This window comes from Anopheles funestus, chromosome 2RL (assembly GCF_943734845.2).
Source record: "Anopheles funestus chromosome 2RL, idAnoFuneDA-416_04, whole genome shotgun sequence".
Taxonomy (NCBI): domain Eukaryota; kingdom Metazoa; phylum Arthropoda; class Insecta; order Diptera; family Culicidae; genus Anopheles; species Anopheles funestus.
In genome coordinates, this window is record NC_064598.1 from 91,179,369 (window position 1) to 91,193,087 (window position 13,719).

Here is a 13,719-nt window from a genome sequence, read left to right on the forward strand (position 1 = left end):
GTGGGATTTTGGGTGTTTGAAGAAATAATTTGAACCTGCCGTAAAGAACCTCCCCGGCAAAGGAAGATTTAATTCAGTGATAAAGGAAAAACATGCTAGCGGATGCTGGGTAAAGCACTATGCTTCATAGTGCGTAGGAAAAGCAAGTGGAAATTGTTTTAGTTTTTTGCTGTTGTTGTTGTCATCTTATAAGTGTTGAGGGATTTGTGTGGTTGAGTGTGTTTTAGTATATTTTTTTTCTTTCCTCCCTTTTCCTTATTTTTCATCGTGGGTACAATTTGAGCAAGCTTGATTTTCTAAATTAACTTGACACATGTGCTGCCCTGGGAAATGGGATGCTCGTCTGTTGGGGTCGTTTGTTTTAGCGATTGATTTTGAATTGATTTCTGTTGCGATCATAGTGAAAAGGCACGAAGGGTTTATTATTTTTGTTCTATTTGTTATTTCTTTTATGGGAAGCTCATATTCTGAGATCTTGATTAATTTTTAGTTTAGTTTTGATTAATATTCTTTAAAAAGAATTATCTCAAATAGTATTTACAGACCACAAAACTTCGACTGATATTAAAAATTTTCATTTATAGCTAGAAAATCTTAAAAGGATCTTTATTTATGAGAAATGAAGCTTTTTTATTTAAATGATTAAATGCAAATATATATTTACCATTCCAAGCACGGCCAATTTTTGGCAAAAGAAACCCAAAAAATAAAGTAACACACTGTACGCATGGATTTAAAATTCCAAACAGATAGTTCCTTGGAGAAGGATTTTATACCATGCCAACGCCATCGATAGTGCAAATGGACGTTTCGGGCTTGATCCCATCGTTGAAATCGTTTCAGTTTTCTTTGCCCCAGCTCTATTGTACTGGGGTAAGACGGGCAGCCATCTGTTTCAATCCATTTTCACCGTGGCCCGGTACCTACGGATGGATCATCTGGTGCCCAAAGCCATCATTAAACCCGGGAAGGTGCTGATGAAGCACGGATGCTAGTCGACGGTCGACGCTGATGGACGAATGTCGAGAGCACATCAAACTTCCATCAAACCGGAGGCCGTTTGCTGCTGTCGAATGGACGTAACGATCGTCAAATCGGATCAGAACCATAGGAAAGGTAACGAAAGTGTGTAATGCGAGCGATGGCCAAGCTTATTGCTTGAATGTTGGGGGGTGGCTGTATCACGATCTGATTCGTGGCCGTCGATGTCGTTGGGTTGGAAAAGTTTTATTTATGATAAAGTCAGATCATAACGAACACGTTTTTCCTTCTTCCTTGATGCGCGTAATGCACGTATCAAACAAGGGGGAAGAAGAAGAATGTGTGTGAAAGGTGTTATATCGACAAGGGAGGCAAGAATAGTTTCGCATTTAGTTTTGTGCGTGATCCAAACGCAGTGTAAGAGCATTGTAGTGGGAGAAAGTTGAAGGTGAACACATTTTTTTTTTCCTTGTATAAAATATATTGAAGGGGAAAATTTTCACGATTTCCTTTCCTGCTAAGAGATGAAAAAAATGAAAAAAACATTTTTCAAGATTTTTATAAATAATAATATTTTTATAATAATAAGAATTTTTTTAATTTCCTAAACATAAGAAAAATGTCAAATATATAAAACATATAATAAAAATATAGCTCAAAAAAGTTATAATAAAAAGTAGTTACTGACATAAGTATTGCTTTTATAAAAAATGACGTTAAAATATCAAAATGTAGTATAAACCTTACAAAATAATTCAAATATCACTAAACATATAATATGCAATATGAAGAATTTTCCAATGGAGCAGCCCAGTCTTTTACGACAAGGACAAATTTTTCACTGAGTGTAAACCAGATTTCAGTACACTTCTTTTCAAAACAATTTTCCATTTTTCGCAATGACTTCATGTAAGCAAAGTAAAATTAAACTGTCCTAGGGAAAGCCTGATGTTGGAAAAGTCCGTTAAACTGCTTTCAGTTTGAAATATCAAACGTTCAACACACTAGCGCCTCAACCGGAATTCGATGGAATCTATCATCGGAAAAAGATACATTTCCTTCAGCCAAAAACCGAACAAAACAACACTGGGTCGGAAAAAAACGCCGAGTCCACCCGAAGCAAAGCACGTGTTTCTGGCTGGAAAATGGAATAGCACCGTTTTGGGGACAAATCCACTGGAAGTCGGAATGGTCCCTAATGCGCCGACTCGTACCATTCCAGGAACCTTGCGACGGGCGATAACGCTGACTGGAAGCTGACTGGACGCGTGTGCGATTTCCAGCGAGTAAAAGCGAGGAAAAAGCCGTGAACCGTAACAGGGTGGGGTTGAGGGACGGGCAAAAGAAGAAAACAGGTTTTGACCCGGCCCGGATGGCGCCACCGGAATGAAAAGTCTCAGCCCGGTTGCGTTCTGGCCGGGGCTTTTGACAGCAGCTCTATGCCGACCGCTTCGTGGGAGCAGTTTTTGACAGCCGGAGCGTTCATTTGCAGTACGCATGAACACACCGAAGCCACCCATGAGGTGAGTTGTGGCCTGGCTGGCAGACTGGTATGTACAGTATGCGATTGTTTTCTACCCGCTCGTAAAGGAATTAGCCCACCGTACAAGCCATACAAGGTGACAGGTCCTGGTGCTTTGCCTGTTTCGCTTTCCGTGTGTGAGTGTGTGTGTGTATACACACTGTCGCCAAGTGGATTTACCTTGGCTGTTTGTATGGGTGGGCGACCCGGGGTTGCTCATTACCGCTGTCACGGTACGGAACCACGGATGAACAGCGAAACCGTCGATGCGACGTTGTCATCGCCCATCGTCGTACCCACGAGCGCACCAGTAGTGGCTGCTGATGTGGAGTTCTGCCCGCGCGCGCGTTCTTTTCCCCGTCTGCTGAAGTGAAATGCGTTTCAAAACAGGCTAATGCAACACAAAATCGGTCGGCAAAGTATTTGTCCTGGTCCGCGTTAAAGTTAAGGCAAGTGTTTGGTTTTTCGGTTTTTATTTTGGATGGCAATAGTTGCAATAGCTGTGAGGCAGGTGAGTTTTTCGTACCGGTCCCCGTTTAACGCAGTGCGGGGTAGGCGAACAAGAAAAACACAGTTTAGCCAACAAGCGAATACCGATCCCCCAAAAGAAAGAGCTTCACGGTGAAGATTGGTTTTAGTGGTTCGGTTGTGTGAGTGTCCCTTAGCACTAGAGCACTGGCTCAGAAAAGTCGATTTCGTGGGAATAAGGTCAACAAGGTTCTGGTGAAAATTAATATCGAAACAAGCTCTAGTTGGCGTATATTGATTATGTGGTTGTTCGGTCTTGGTCGGGGCATGTGTGATAAAGTGTTTTCAATAGTATTTTCACCTTTGATGTCTTCTGGCAAGATAAAACCTCATGGAAAACCTTGCTGCAAAGTGTGAATCAATAAGCATAATTATATTTCCAACGAAATGTTGGTTAAAATGATGAAGAAAAGTGCGTAACAAGCAGCTAATCATGAAGATTATACGTTATCAGTGCGAACGATTACAGTGTAGGTCATCAGGACGATTTGAAAATGTTTTTTGTACTATTTTGATTATCATCAGGCGGAATTTCCCCAAATTTTTGGAGAGCTTCATTCATAGAATAGTTTCTAGGACTTGTTCGGGTAATTTTTATGACACTCGAGCTATGGAATTACATTCGGAAAAACCTAAAGCAACGATTTTTCCACCGATTGTATGTATGTATGAGTGTATGTGTACACGAGTGTGGTGTAAGTGCAAAGAAGAAAAAAACAGTATCAACAAGCAGTGCCCTCTGGTGTGGACCGAAGGCAACTAGCACCTCGTATCGATTCTCCTTCGTCTACTCTCAGCCAAACGGTGTTTTCCTTCTGCAGCACCATCCCGCTCGTGGCCTGTGGCTAACGCCGATGTCCTTTGATGTTTCACGGACAAATCACTGACACGGAAAGAAATCGAAGGAATTAAACCTTCACTGTATCGACAGCTCTCTTGTGTTGGGTTTCGGAGTGGAGTGGAAAGGCCAATACAAGGGTGCAGATGGGAAGCGATAAGGTGATATTGCTAGGGCAAACTAATTTTCTTACTATTTCTAGAAAGACAAACGAATTCCGGCGGTAGATGTTTGTTCGATATTTCGTTCAAACACGTGTACTGGAGAGTTTTGCTCCCAGACTTTGGTAGATCATTTTCAAATCCATCTTCATTTCAAGAAGTTTAATGAAGAATTTATACTTGAAGACCATTCAGAAGAGTCAGTTAAGGAAAGGAAAAATCACAGAAGGTGATACGTCCTGTCAACTTGATATGACCTCCGATCCGGCGGCTACGATGGTACGATGTAAATCGAATTACTATGCCATCGTGTGATCATAAATTAAATCAACATCTTTCTCGCGTGGTACTGTCGCGCCTCGCACTGGTACGCTATCTGCCCAGGCTTATTATGACGGCACGTGCCCTTTTCTTTGCCCCGGAAGGAGAGCGAGCGCGAGAACACGGGAAGCTTTTAATATTTTCTCCGCTTACTCTCTGCCAGCTGCTCAAGCACCACCAGCAGCAGAAGCAGCAGTTTATCATACCTGCTGCTGCCTCCTGCGTGTCACCTGCTGCGTGCCTTTTGGCCACCGAAAAACGGTAATTTGATTTTCACCTATTAATTTTTTGGCAACGGGACCCATTTGTGCTGTATGGCGAAACGTGTTGTTTTGTTGTTTTGTCCGTGTCATATTTACGCTGTTGGATATGTTTTATTTGTCTTTTTATTTCAATAAAGGAAGGCCAAAGAATCCTTTTTTTTCTATCTTGAAAAAAGCAGCCTGTCTATCGATCACTGATGGCCAAAAAAATTGAGCTCGAAAGGAACGTTTCGTGGGTAGATTGTTTTGATTCATTTGACACTTCATCGGCTCGACCGTACAGTTTTGAAGCGCGCGCGCGCGCCTATATTTGTGTGGTTGCGACGATAATCGATACCGGTCGGCGACGGGATGACCCGAACTAGCCGACCAGGCCTTCGATGGTAAACAGATTCGCGCGATTGACACTCACCACACTAACAAACAAAAAAAAAAAAAATAACGGCCAGACGGTATGGACCATCATACGAAATTTGTCGCCAACCGTTCAATGTTCCTGCTCCCTTTGTCGTTCGCATCATCTTATCTGCTGATCATGCCGCTGCTATCAGCTCGCTCGCGAATCCGCTCGGGGGACTTTCGCTCTCCAAACGCACAAGGGTTTCCACACCGGACACTGCACGATGCCGAACCGGCTTCGGCTCTCCCTGACCTAGCGAACACGCATCAGCCGCACCCTTGCAGAACGTTTGACGCTGTTGAAAATGCGAAACCCCCTCCCCAAACGGGGGAGGAACACTCAGGGTTGGGGATGGATGGATTCCGAGCGGGAGGGGAAATTGAAATAAACGCAACACACCCTCACATTGCTCTGATGACATTTCTTCGGTTTTCCATATTTTCTACTTTTTTCTTCTCATCACTCCCATACCAAACTCGCTCTCACTCGCTCGCCTCGGTGCGTTGGGTGGCTTTTTTCTCACTCTCACCAAGCACTGGGAAAGGAAAAGCATGGTTTTTCACTGTTGTTTTTTTTTTTATTTAGTCCCAAGTGCGCCCCTTAATGGAGCCCTAATTATGGCGCTGGGTTCATATATTTTTTTCCACTTCTTCACTGTGGTCGCTCCATCCAGCGCAGCCGAAGGACTTTTGGGGTGAAGTTGTGGTTTGTGGTGTGGCAAAATAATTGCACCACACCGGTATTTTAGCACGCGCCTCGAGCGCCAATTACGTAATCACGTACACACACAAGTTGACCGCGTTTTTTTTTACTTCTCTTTATATATTCCTTCCCTGCTGTGGTCCGATTAGGGAATGGAACCCGCGAAAGGTAGGATTGTCCGCAATACACAGCTGTGAAGGATGATCGATGCTGGTTTATTTTGTCCTTTTTTTTGCCTTCCATTGCAATAACAGGTGTGTCGCCCTGGCTGTGATGTGTCTCCGGTTGGTACACCTTTTTGGGGACGCCGCTGGTAGTGTTGCAGCGATGCGGGGCTCTGTGCGTACTATTAACCCATGTTCCCGTGAAACGTAGGCTGACCGCAGGGCACAAGATATATCGCGTACCAAGGGGGGGTACAGCCTACTTAGCATGAAATACTGCAATACGTATTATCGATTATTCTAAAACGGGCAAACGAGCACGGTTTTTGGGTGAGACGGGAAAGCCAAGACAGGGAAGGATGCAGAAGGAAATTGACCCATTGCATCGATGAGTGCGAGAGCGGGAGAGCAACGGTGAGCAAGCGGTTACAAGACATACCAGGACATCCGGGAGAGTGTGTGTACAACATCACTCGTGCCAGAATTGTCTTTGGGTTGTAAAAGGAAAAGTAGGGCAAAATAATTGTTGAAATGAAATAGCTTCAAACGTACCGAGGATGTCTTTAAATCCTTGGAAACGATTGAAGATACTTTCAGGAGTTCATGGTGGTGTACTTCAAAATTAAAACTTATCATTCCTTTTTGCGAGACAGAACTATGTTCCTTTGACGTTTGAAACCATTTCAACGTGTTTCGTTTTGTCTTTGCGTGTAACAATCTGTTTAGTCGATAATTGATCGTCTGCTGCTCGAGAAAGTACGTCAGGCTGTAGACGTTTGGTGATAAATATTCTTCTTTTTTCCTTTGATTTGCTTTCCATGCCCAAGGACATACTATACGCCAGACACGATTGAAGAAGACTTACAAAATTACTACAGAACTTAACGTTTGGGTGGAATTTCTTCAGACGGATTTTCTCGACCTTGGGATATTTCTTCTATAACTTGTATTAATATCTCTGTTTCTATTTTTTTTTTAATTATCTTAGATCAGTGTTGAATAATTAGCGTGTTGACCCAGTTGTTGATCTCACTGCAGTGAGTTGTATTGAAGAAATAATAACCAAAAGTGATGATTGTTTGAAAACAATCAATTTTTTTTGTTGTGTTCTCAAAACGTCGTACTATGCTGCAGTAGTCTAATTCCTCCGAATCCGAAAGTAGTAGTGCATCTTGGAGGTAAAAGTGAAATTTATAAGATATTGCAAAACACTGCAAAAGCCAAGTGTAATGTTTTAAATTTTAAATCAACCCCAAGTTATCGAATAGTGTTTTAGTTTGTTTGCATTTTATGTTGGTGGTTTTTATTTAAGAAGTGATTCATGAACGAATAGTTAGAAGTGTTTGGCATTTGTTGTGTGTGTGCAGTGAAATTGTGGTTTATACCAAATTTGTAAAGTGCTCGTGTCTGTGCTTGTGTGAGTGTGTATGTTGCTATTGATAATCAGTGGCATATAGATGCACCAGAGGCTGCAATTGTTGTGGCTCATTGTGCTGGGAAGGACCCGTACAAGTGTTTGGTAGGTTGGTCAAACGGATATCCCTAGCGGTGCTCGTCATCTTCATCATCATCATCACGGAATACGGAACTGAGCTTGCCGCTTTTCCCTGCCCTGCCCCGCTGTCGGCTGCTCCTATGGTGGTTGGGATGAATGCGAGACATCATCTTACGTCTTCGCTATCCCAAAATTTGGACACCCACTGTACCGAGTTTCCGGACGGATTCGAGGAAACGCTACAACTGCAGGTAAGCGGAATTTACTGTTTTCCGCCCAGGTAGAGGGCATCACGACTGACCACGAATGGGTCTGTAGAAAAGCAGAAAATATATGTTAATTTTTCCGCATCATGGAAATGTTTGGTGGCATTACCTTCGGCTAGTGTCATTGCATGTAAGGCGATCGGTTGCGGGAGCACGTTTCGTAATTATCACTCAACGGAAACCGCTTTCAGCGGGTGTCCGAGTATGCTGTAATGATGCTCAAACTAGGCCATTCCCGTCAGTGTGTCATGTTGGACTCTTGGTGAAGAGAGCGCGAAAAACAGAGAGAGGGAGACAGAGTGGGCAAGAAATTAACGCCCAACAGTGGAAAGAATAGAAATGAAGGCTTTTGGCCGCGATAATTAATGTCGGGCGGCAAAAGTCAAACAATTGAAGCAATCTCTTGCCTGCCTCGGTCACCAGTGCATCAAAGGTTAGTGAGCAAACATTTTCGGGTACGGCAAAGAAAACAAAACACAAAACGCGCTTCAAAGTGAAATAATTTTAATGCACCGTGCTGCCCAATTTGAATACCGTGTATAAAATTTGAATACTCAGTTCTACATTTTCTTACCGTGCAGTTAACAAAACTTTTGTAAAATCGTTCACGTTGCTTCAGATAGTCTCCCTTTGAAAAAAAAGAGGTTTAAAAGACTGTGGCGACGAATTCAGCACGAGAAGAAGAGCCAATCGGGGTGTTTAAGTGCTGATATTAAAAGTTGAAGACAGGTCGATTTATTTCATCTTCTCCTTCCACACATATCCACACGGTTGATAATTGGAACGTTTCTAATTTCGATACTTGGCCGGTTGGCCCGGATGAAGCGTTCCCGGTCTTGGGACCGCTTCGCTTCGAATTCGTGATATTTATTTCCTTGACCATGGGTGTATTATTTAGCTCTCTTTTTTTCATGTGATTTCGTTATGTCCACTATAAATGGTTGGGTGGATTATTAATGAATAAAATTCGTGGTAATTTGGGCTTCCTTTATCTCGACAAAAGATCATCCGGCACAACCCCCTATATGTAGAAGGGTTGATGGAACAAACGTATGGAAGTTCTGCTTTGAGCGCAAAGAGAAAGGCACGATGTACGATGAATTTGGTTTACTGCCTGTGCTTGAGTAAAGAATATCATATAAATGGTGTATTGTTCTAAAAATATGTTGTCATACCATTTCTATTTTGTTAATTTTGTTCAAAAAATTTTTAATTGTTGAAAGCTCCTTTTTTATAAACGATTTCTTTTCGAAAGATATTAATGAACTCCTAAGGTCTCTCATTATTTTTCTTGTTGAAACCTTCAAAACCTTACATACCTTCACACAATGAACCTGTATGACGATGTTATTAAATTGCTAAAATTCACCCAACAACAATCCACTACGAGGGCATGATTTATGGGAGGTCAGTGATGACGGCAGCTGTTTTATGGTTTTACTACTGCACACAATCCGCAATCAAATGGCAAACAATTTGTACGGCTCTGTATCCGCATCGAACTAAATAAGCGCGACATGAGTAACATGTTTCAATATTGTTCGATTTTTTTTTTGTTTCGTTCAATATTTTAATACAAGTTTCTGCACTATAAAATGCAAATTTCTATTTGGTTTTAATTGATTAAGCCCGTGCAATGGTAGAAAGACATGATTTGTAATGGGGCCTTGGGAACGAGTTGCGACGTTATAAAGTGAGCTAGTCAATCAAGTATATACCGAATTATATTGTATGTTTCCCACGGTGGACACAAAACTTTAAATTTTTTTTTTGTAACTTACAAGTTTTTTGTTTATTATTTGACAAGTTAAATTCAAATCCAAACAACAATTTTCAATTTGCTCCAAAGCATGTGTAAATGTGTAAGAATTTTGCTTGTTTGTCTTTATTTCATGTATGTTATGTTATTTATTTATGTTCTTAGCTAACTTGCAACAAGTTTATCACCCGCTGGAAGGTTCGAGAAAGCCGGTGTACAGTTTTATTTATTTCCCCGCAAAACAGTTCGTACAGTTCGAAATCAAATCGGTCACCAAATCGTTGGCGGTTTTACTGTACTGTCGTTTGTTTCTGCATATCATTATGTGGCCTTCAAATGTGTGTGTGTTTGCGTGTGTGTACGTTTTATTTTCTTATTCACGTATATTACCATCGCGGACGCTCAAAAACGCTCTCCACCATTTCCATCCGAAAAAACCCTCAACAACACATTCAATTTATAACCCAAGCAGTATTTATTCATTTTGTCTTGCCAAAAATTATAGTCACCAAATTTTTATCGGTTTTTGCTTCAGTTCATTTGAATACGCAAGAAAGAGAGCGTATAGTACACCCCAAAAACGATACCTTGACGATTATCCATCCCGCATGCTTGTGGGGTGGTTTAGTTCGTGTGTGCTTTTACGAAATGGAGGGGCTTTTTTTACCCGTACGAAGCACGGGTACAGGCGGCTGCCAAATGAAGATTGAAATATTTGCTAATGAGTCACAAACACGAACGGCAAATATAATGAAGACGATCGGGTTGTTTATTTTTTTGTTGCTTCGGTCGGTATCATGTGGGCTGGTGCTAAGCATCACTGTTGGCCGGTTAGCCAAAATGCAAAACCCGAGATAAAAATCCTTCACCAACAGAAATGTTGAGCATTTGTCGCCGAAAAAGATGCGTAATTATATTCAACATGGCCTTCAAGCTCGTTTAGCGATTGTGCGTCCATCTTGTGCACCTCCGCACCCAAGTACCCCGGGTTTTTTTCGGGGGGGTTGTTGTTAGTTTTATGTATCTGTGCTTTTTTACTTTTCTAAACGTCAATCGGCCTACCCTAGTATCTAAGCAGGGAAACATAAAAAATGGCGCTATATCGATTGTATGAATTAGGAATTTCGTATTTATTCGTTTGCTGGTTGCGTTGCTGGTGTTTTTCTTTTTCTGTTTTTAGTGGCCTGTTTTATGATAGTGAGCTAATCGTAAGTAAGAGACGTGAGAGGGAAGGAGGACATGAACACTAGTATCAATGTGAGGTAAATTTGGAAGTAAAGTTGTGTTGCGATCGTGTGCTTTACGAGCCTCCATGCTTACAGCGTGATACCCCTGTATGTCTGTGTGTGTCGGTGATCGGATAGGATCCGATTGCTGATCATGATTCCCCATCGCATGGTGGTTTTACCCTAGTGGGATGGTTTAATGCGTTGACCGGGTAGGGGTTGGCATGCCGAGTAACGACAGCGGTTTAGATGTTAATTTTGAGGGTATTATTTATCTTTTGAATATTTGATGTGATTTTTTATTTGCTGCACAACTCCATCGGTTTGCTTCGGTTTTAAAAACATTTCGAAATGTCACATACATTACGTGAAATCGTATGGGGTTTTGTTTTGTTTTTTTTTTTGGGTTTTAGCTTTCCGTACCGGACACCATGTTCACAATCCGGTCATTGGGTTTTTTTTTTCGAAACAATTGGTAAGTAAGTTCGTTAAAAGTTTGTTCCGCCAAAGCTTTGTTTTAATGTTAGATAACTGCTACCATAGATAACCAGAACTGCAACGTTCAGTGCACGTCACTGCAAAAAAACAAATGCACTAAATAGTGGTTAAAAAATGCGTGCGAAAGTTGTGACATTTGCCATTGTTCGCAAACGGATTGTGCTAGGAATGTTAGTGATATTATCGTCTAAAGGTTTTTGATACCATTCCATCACCATATGGCATATGGAAATGGAAGGAACTTTCCGCTTGCACAAAAAAAAAACGCCAACACGCCAATTTACTCCACCGGCCTACTGACCCATTGAGGTGTGAAATAGTTTACACCGGGCGTCGCGAAAATGTCTCGGGTCAAACAACTTTAACGGTGCTCCGGTTCCTGCCAATTTTGGGGAAGCATGAAGCAGCTTGGCGTCAATAACCGGCCCACATACGTGATCTATACATTCCTTCGTTTCTTCCTTGTTTATCCCCGTTGGCTAAAACGTCAACCGTGAACGATAAGCTGGATACGTTCGGTTAGTTTGTTTTCCACTTTTCCTTTCGCTAAATGTGTTTTTTTTTCTGTTGCGTCTGAGTGATTCCACCAAGCTCACCACTAATATCACCTGACCGATACCAAAGTTTTGTGCGTATTTTTTTTTCGTTGTTCTGCCTTTGTCAAACAGCTCACCGTGCTCATATCAATGACTAACCGGTGTAGAATGAATGGGCCGTTTGCAACAAATTTTCCTACCGAAAGAAGAAACGATCAAGGGATTAATCGTATTCGGTGGCTTTGATTTGACACGAATCGGTTGAGATTGATGGATCAAGCGGCGATGGAGCGGTTCATTCATTCTTTGCGTTTCTATGACCGACCGACCGCACCTTAGGCGAGAGAGCATAAAAAGAAAAAAAGGCAAACCAACGGTTCGTACCACTAAACGGAAGGAAGGAAACGAATTTGAAATGACCCTCGCGCAACTTGTTGTGTTATGTTCGCATTGTTACATCACAATCCACCCAGTCAAAACATAGACGATCGACACGATCGTATGTCGAATGCTGAGAGCAGTGTATACAGGGTTTTCGAGTTTGGAGTGTAGAAGTCGTGACCGTTTGTGGAAATTCTAAAAACATTTGTACGATGAATTATTTTTTTGCTTAAAACTATCTCAATTTTCTCCCTTTCAATGCATGTAACATGTTTCTTAAGAGTTCGTTGAATAGAATAAGCTTATGTTTGAATAGAACGCTTTCGCGCTTGCTTCAATGGAAAAGCTCCCGATTGTAGTTGATGCTTAACAGAGACACGAAACATCGATTTCTCGACTAAATCCACAGCATGGTAAAGTCAAGAGAACGGTTCGGTGGTGTATGTAATAACCGGCGCCGGTTCTACACGACAGGATCAGGTATCAAATCCCATCCGGACCGTCTCCCTGTAGCAAGGACTGACTATCCGGCTACAGGGTAAAATAAGTCTAGTAAGTCAAACATGGTCAGCGTAACCTTTCAAAGGTTTTTAAGTCAAGAAGAGGGTTAGAGAGAGATACAGTCAAGGGGTAAACCAAGACCAAAATTTTTTTTTAAAAGTGAGTTCTCATGCTGATTGTTAGTAGATAAACCGGTCCCTTGAGTGATGACCTGAGTCCCCACAAAGGCACCATCAAAGGAATTTCAGAACGTACTCGCCGCTTACAAAAAGTTGTTTGAGTGTCATTCAAAGCCGCGCGATGGACCCGATGTTACGGAAGCAAAAGATGAGCTGATTCTGGGTTTTTTTTACAATTCGCAAAGAACGACTCGGTCCTGTTGCGTACCGAAGCATACGATTTCCAGAATGGCTGGTTTTATGAATTAGGCATATAAAAGCTTCGTAGGACTGTCAACTCTTCAGTTGTTTCGCATCACTTCAAGAGGTTAGAACAGTTCGCAGCGCGATTCATAATTAATCCTAAGATGGGTCAAATGGGTTAGTTTCCAGCACATAGTGACCCGTGGTGCAAATGTTAATATTTTCCATGGAAATAATGCCACTAAAATCGCCTTTTTTTCTTCTTCTTAAGAACCTGCTTCTGCTCCTGCTCCTCCCTCTTACATTCCGAATCCACCCTCAGTGACACCTACACTTGGTCCGGAATCAGTCCGTGTCTTTTGCGCAGGCTGCCAGAAGCTAGTTATGACCGAGATTGAACTGCAAGCAAACACCAAAACACATATCTTGGCTGCGCTGCTTTGTGTATTCATGTTGCTGCCCTGCGTTTGTCTGCCATATTGTTGCACCTCTTGCCGAGATACTGTTCATCGGTGCCCTACCTGCAAAGCATTTTTTGGTGTGTACCGGCGTTAAAACCGAGCAGAGGCAGGTTCATACATATTTGATCAACTGTTAACTGTTTTATCAGTGAATTCCCTTTGACATCAAAGAGTTACTGATATATATTGTTCATTAAAAACAGAATTAAAATATCGTTACAACAAATGTCAGTTATTACCATTCCTTCAAAATTATTTAATATTTACACATCCGACACAAGCGGAGGCCCGGTGGTGTATGTGATAAACGGCGAAGGTTCACACGGCAGGACTGAGGATCAAATCCCATCCGGA

General features: G+C 41.9%; 1 protein-coding gene across 6 annotated transcripts in view; it reads left to right on the plus strand.

Moving 5' to 3' along the window:
* Positions 1-2,553: 2,553 nt before the first annotated feature.
* The window catches only part of LOC125765692 (voltage-dependent L-type calcium channel subunit beta-2), a 110,721-nt gene continuing 99,555 nt past the window's right edge, over positions 2,554-13,719 (plus strand). For 2 of the 6 annotated variants that reach the window (XR_007418606.1, XM_049431116.1), the window contains exons 1-2: positions 2,587-3,014; positions 6,869-7,626. Coding sequence is in view for 5 of the 6 variants with exons in the window: in XM_049431116.1 (XP_049287073.1) it covers positions 7,516-7,626 (111 nt within the window). In the remaining variant the exon portion in view is untranslated. Of the gene's footprint in view, positions 3,015-6,868; positions 7,627-13,719 lie in introns of all 6 variants that reach the window. The other 4 variants (XM_049431114.1, XM_049431103.1, XM_049431113.1 and 1 more) reach the window with 4 other exon arrangements.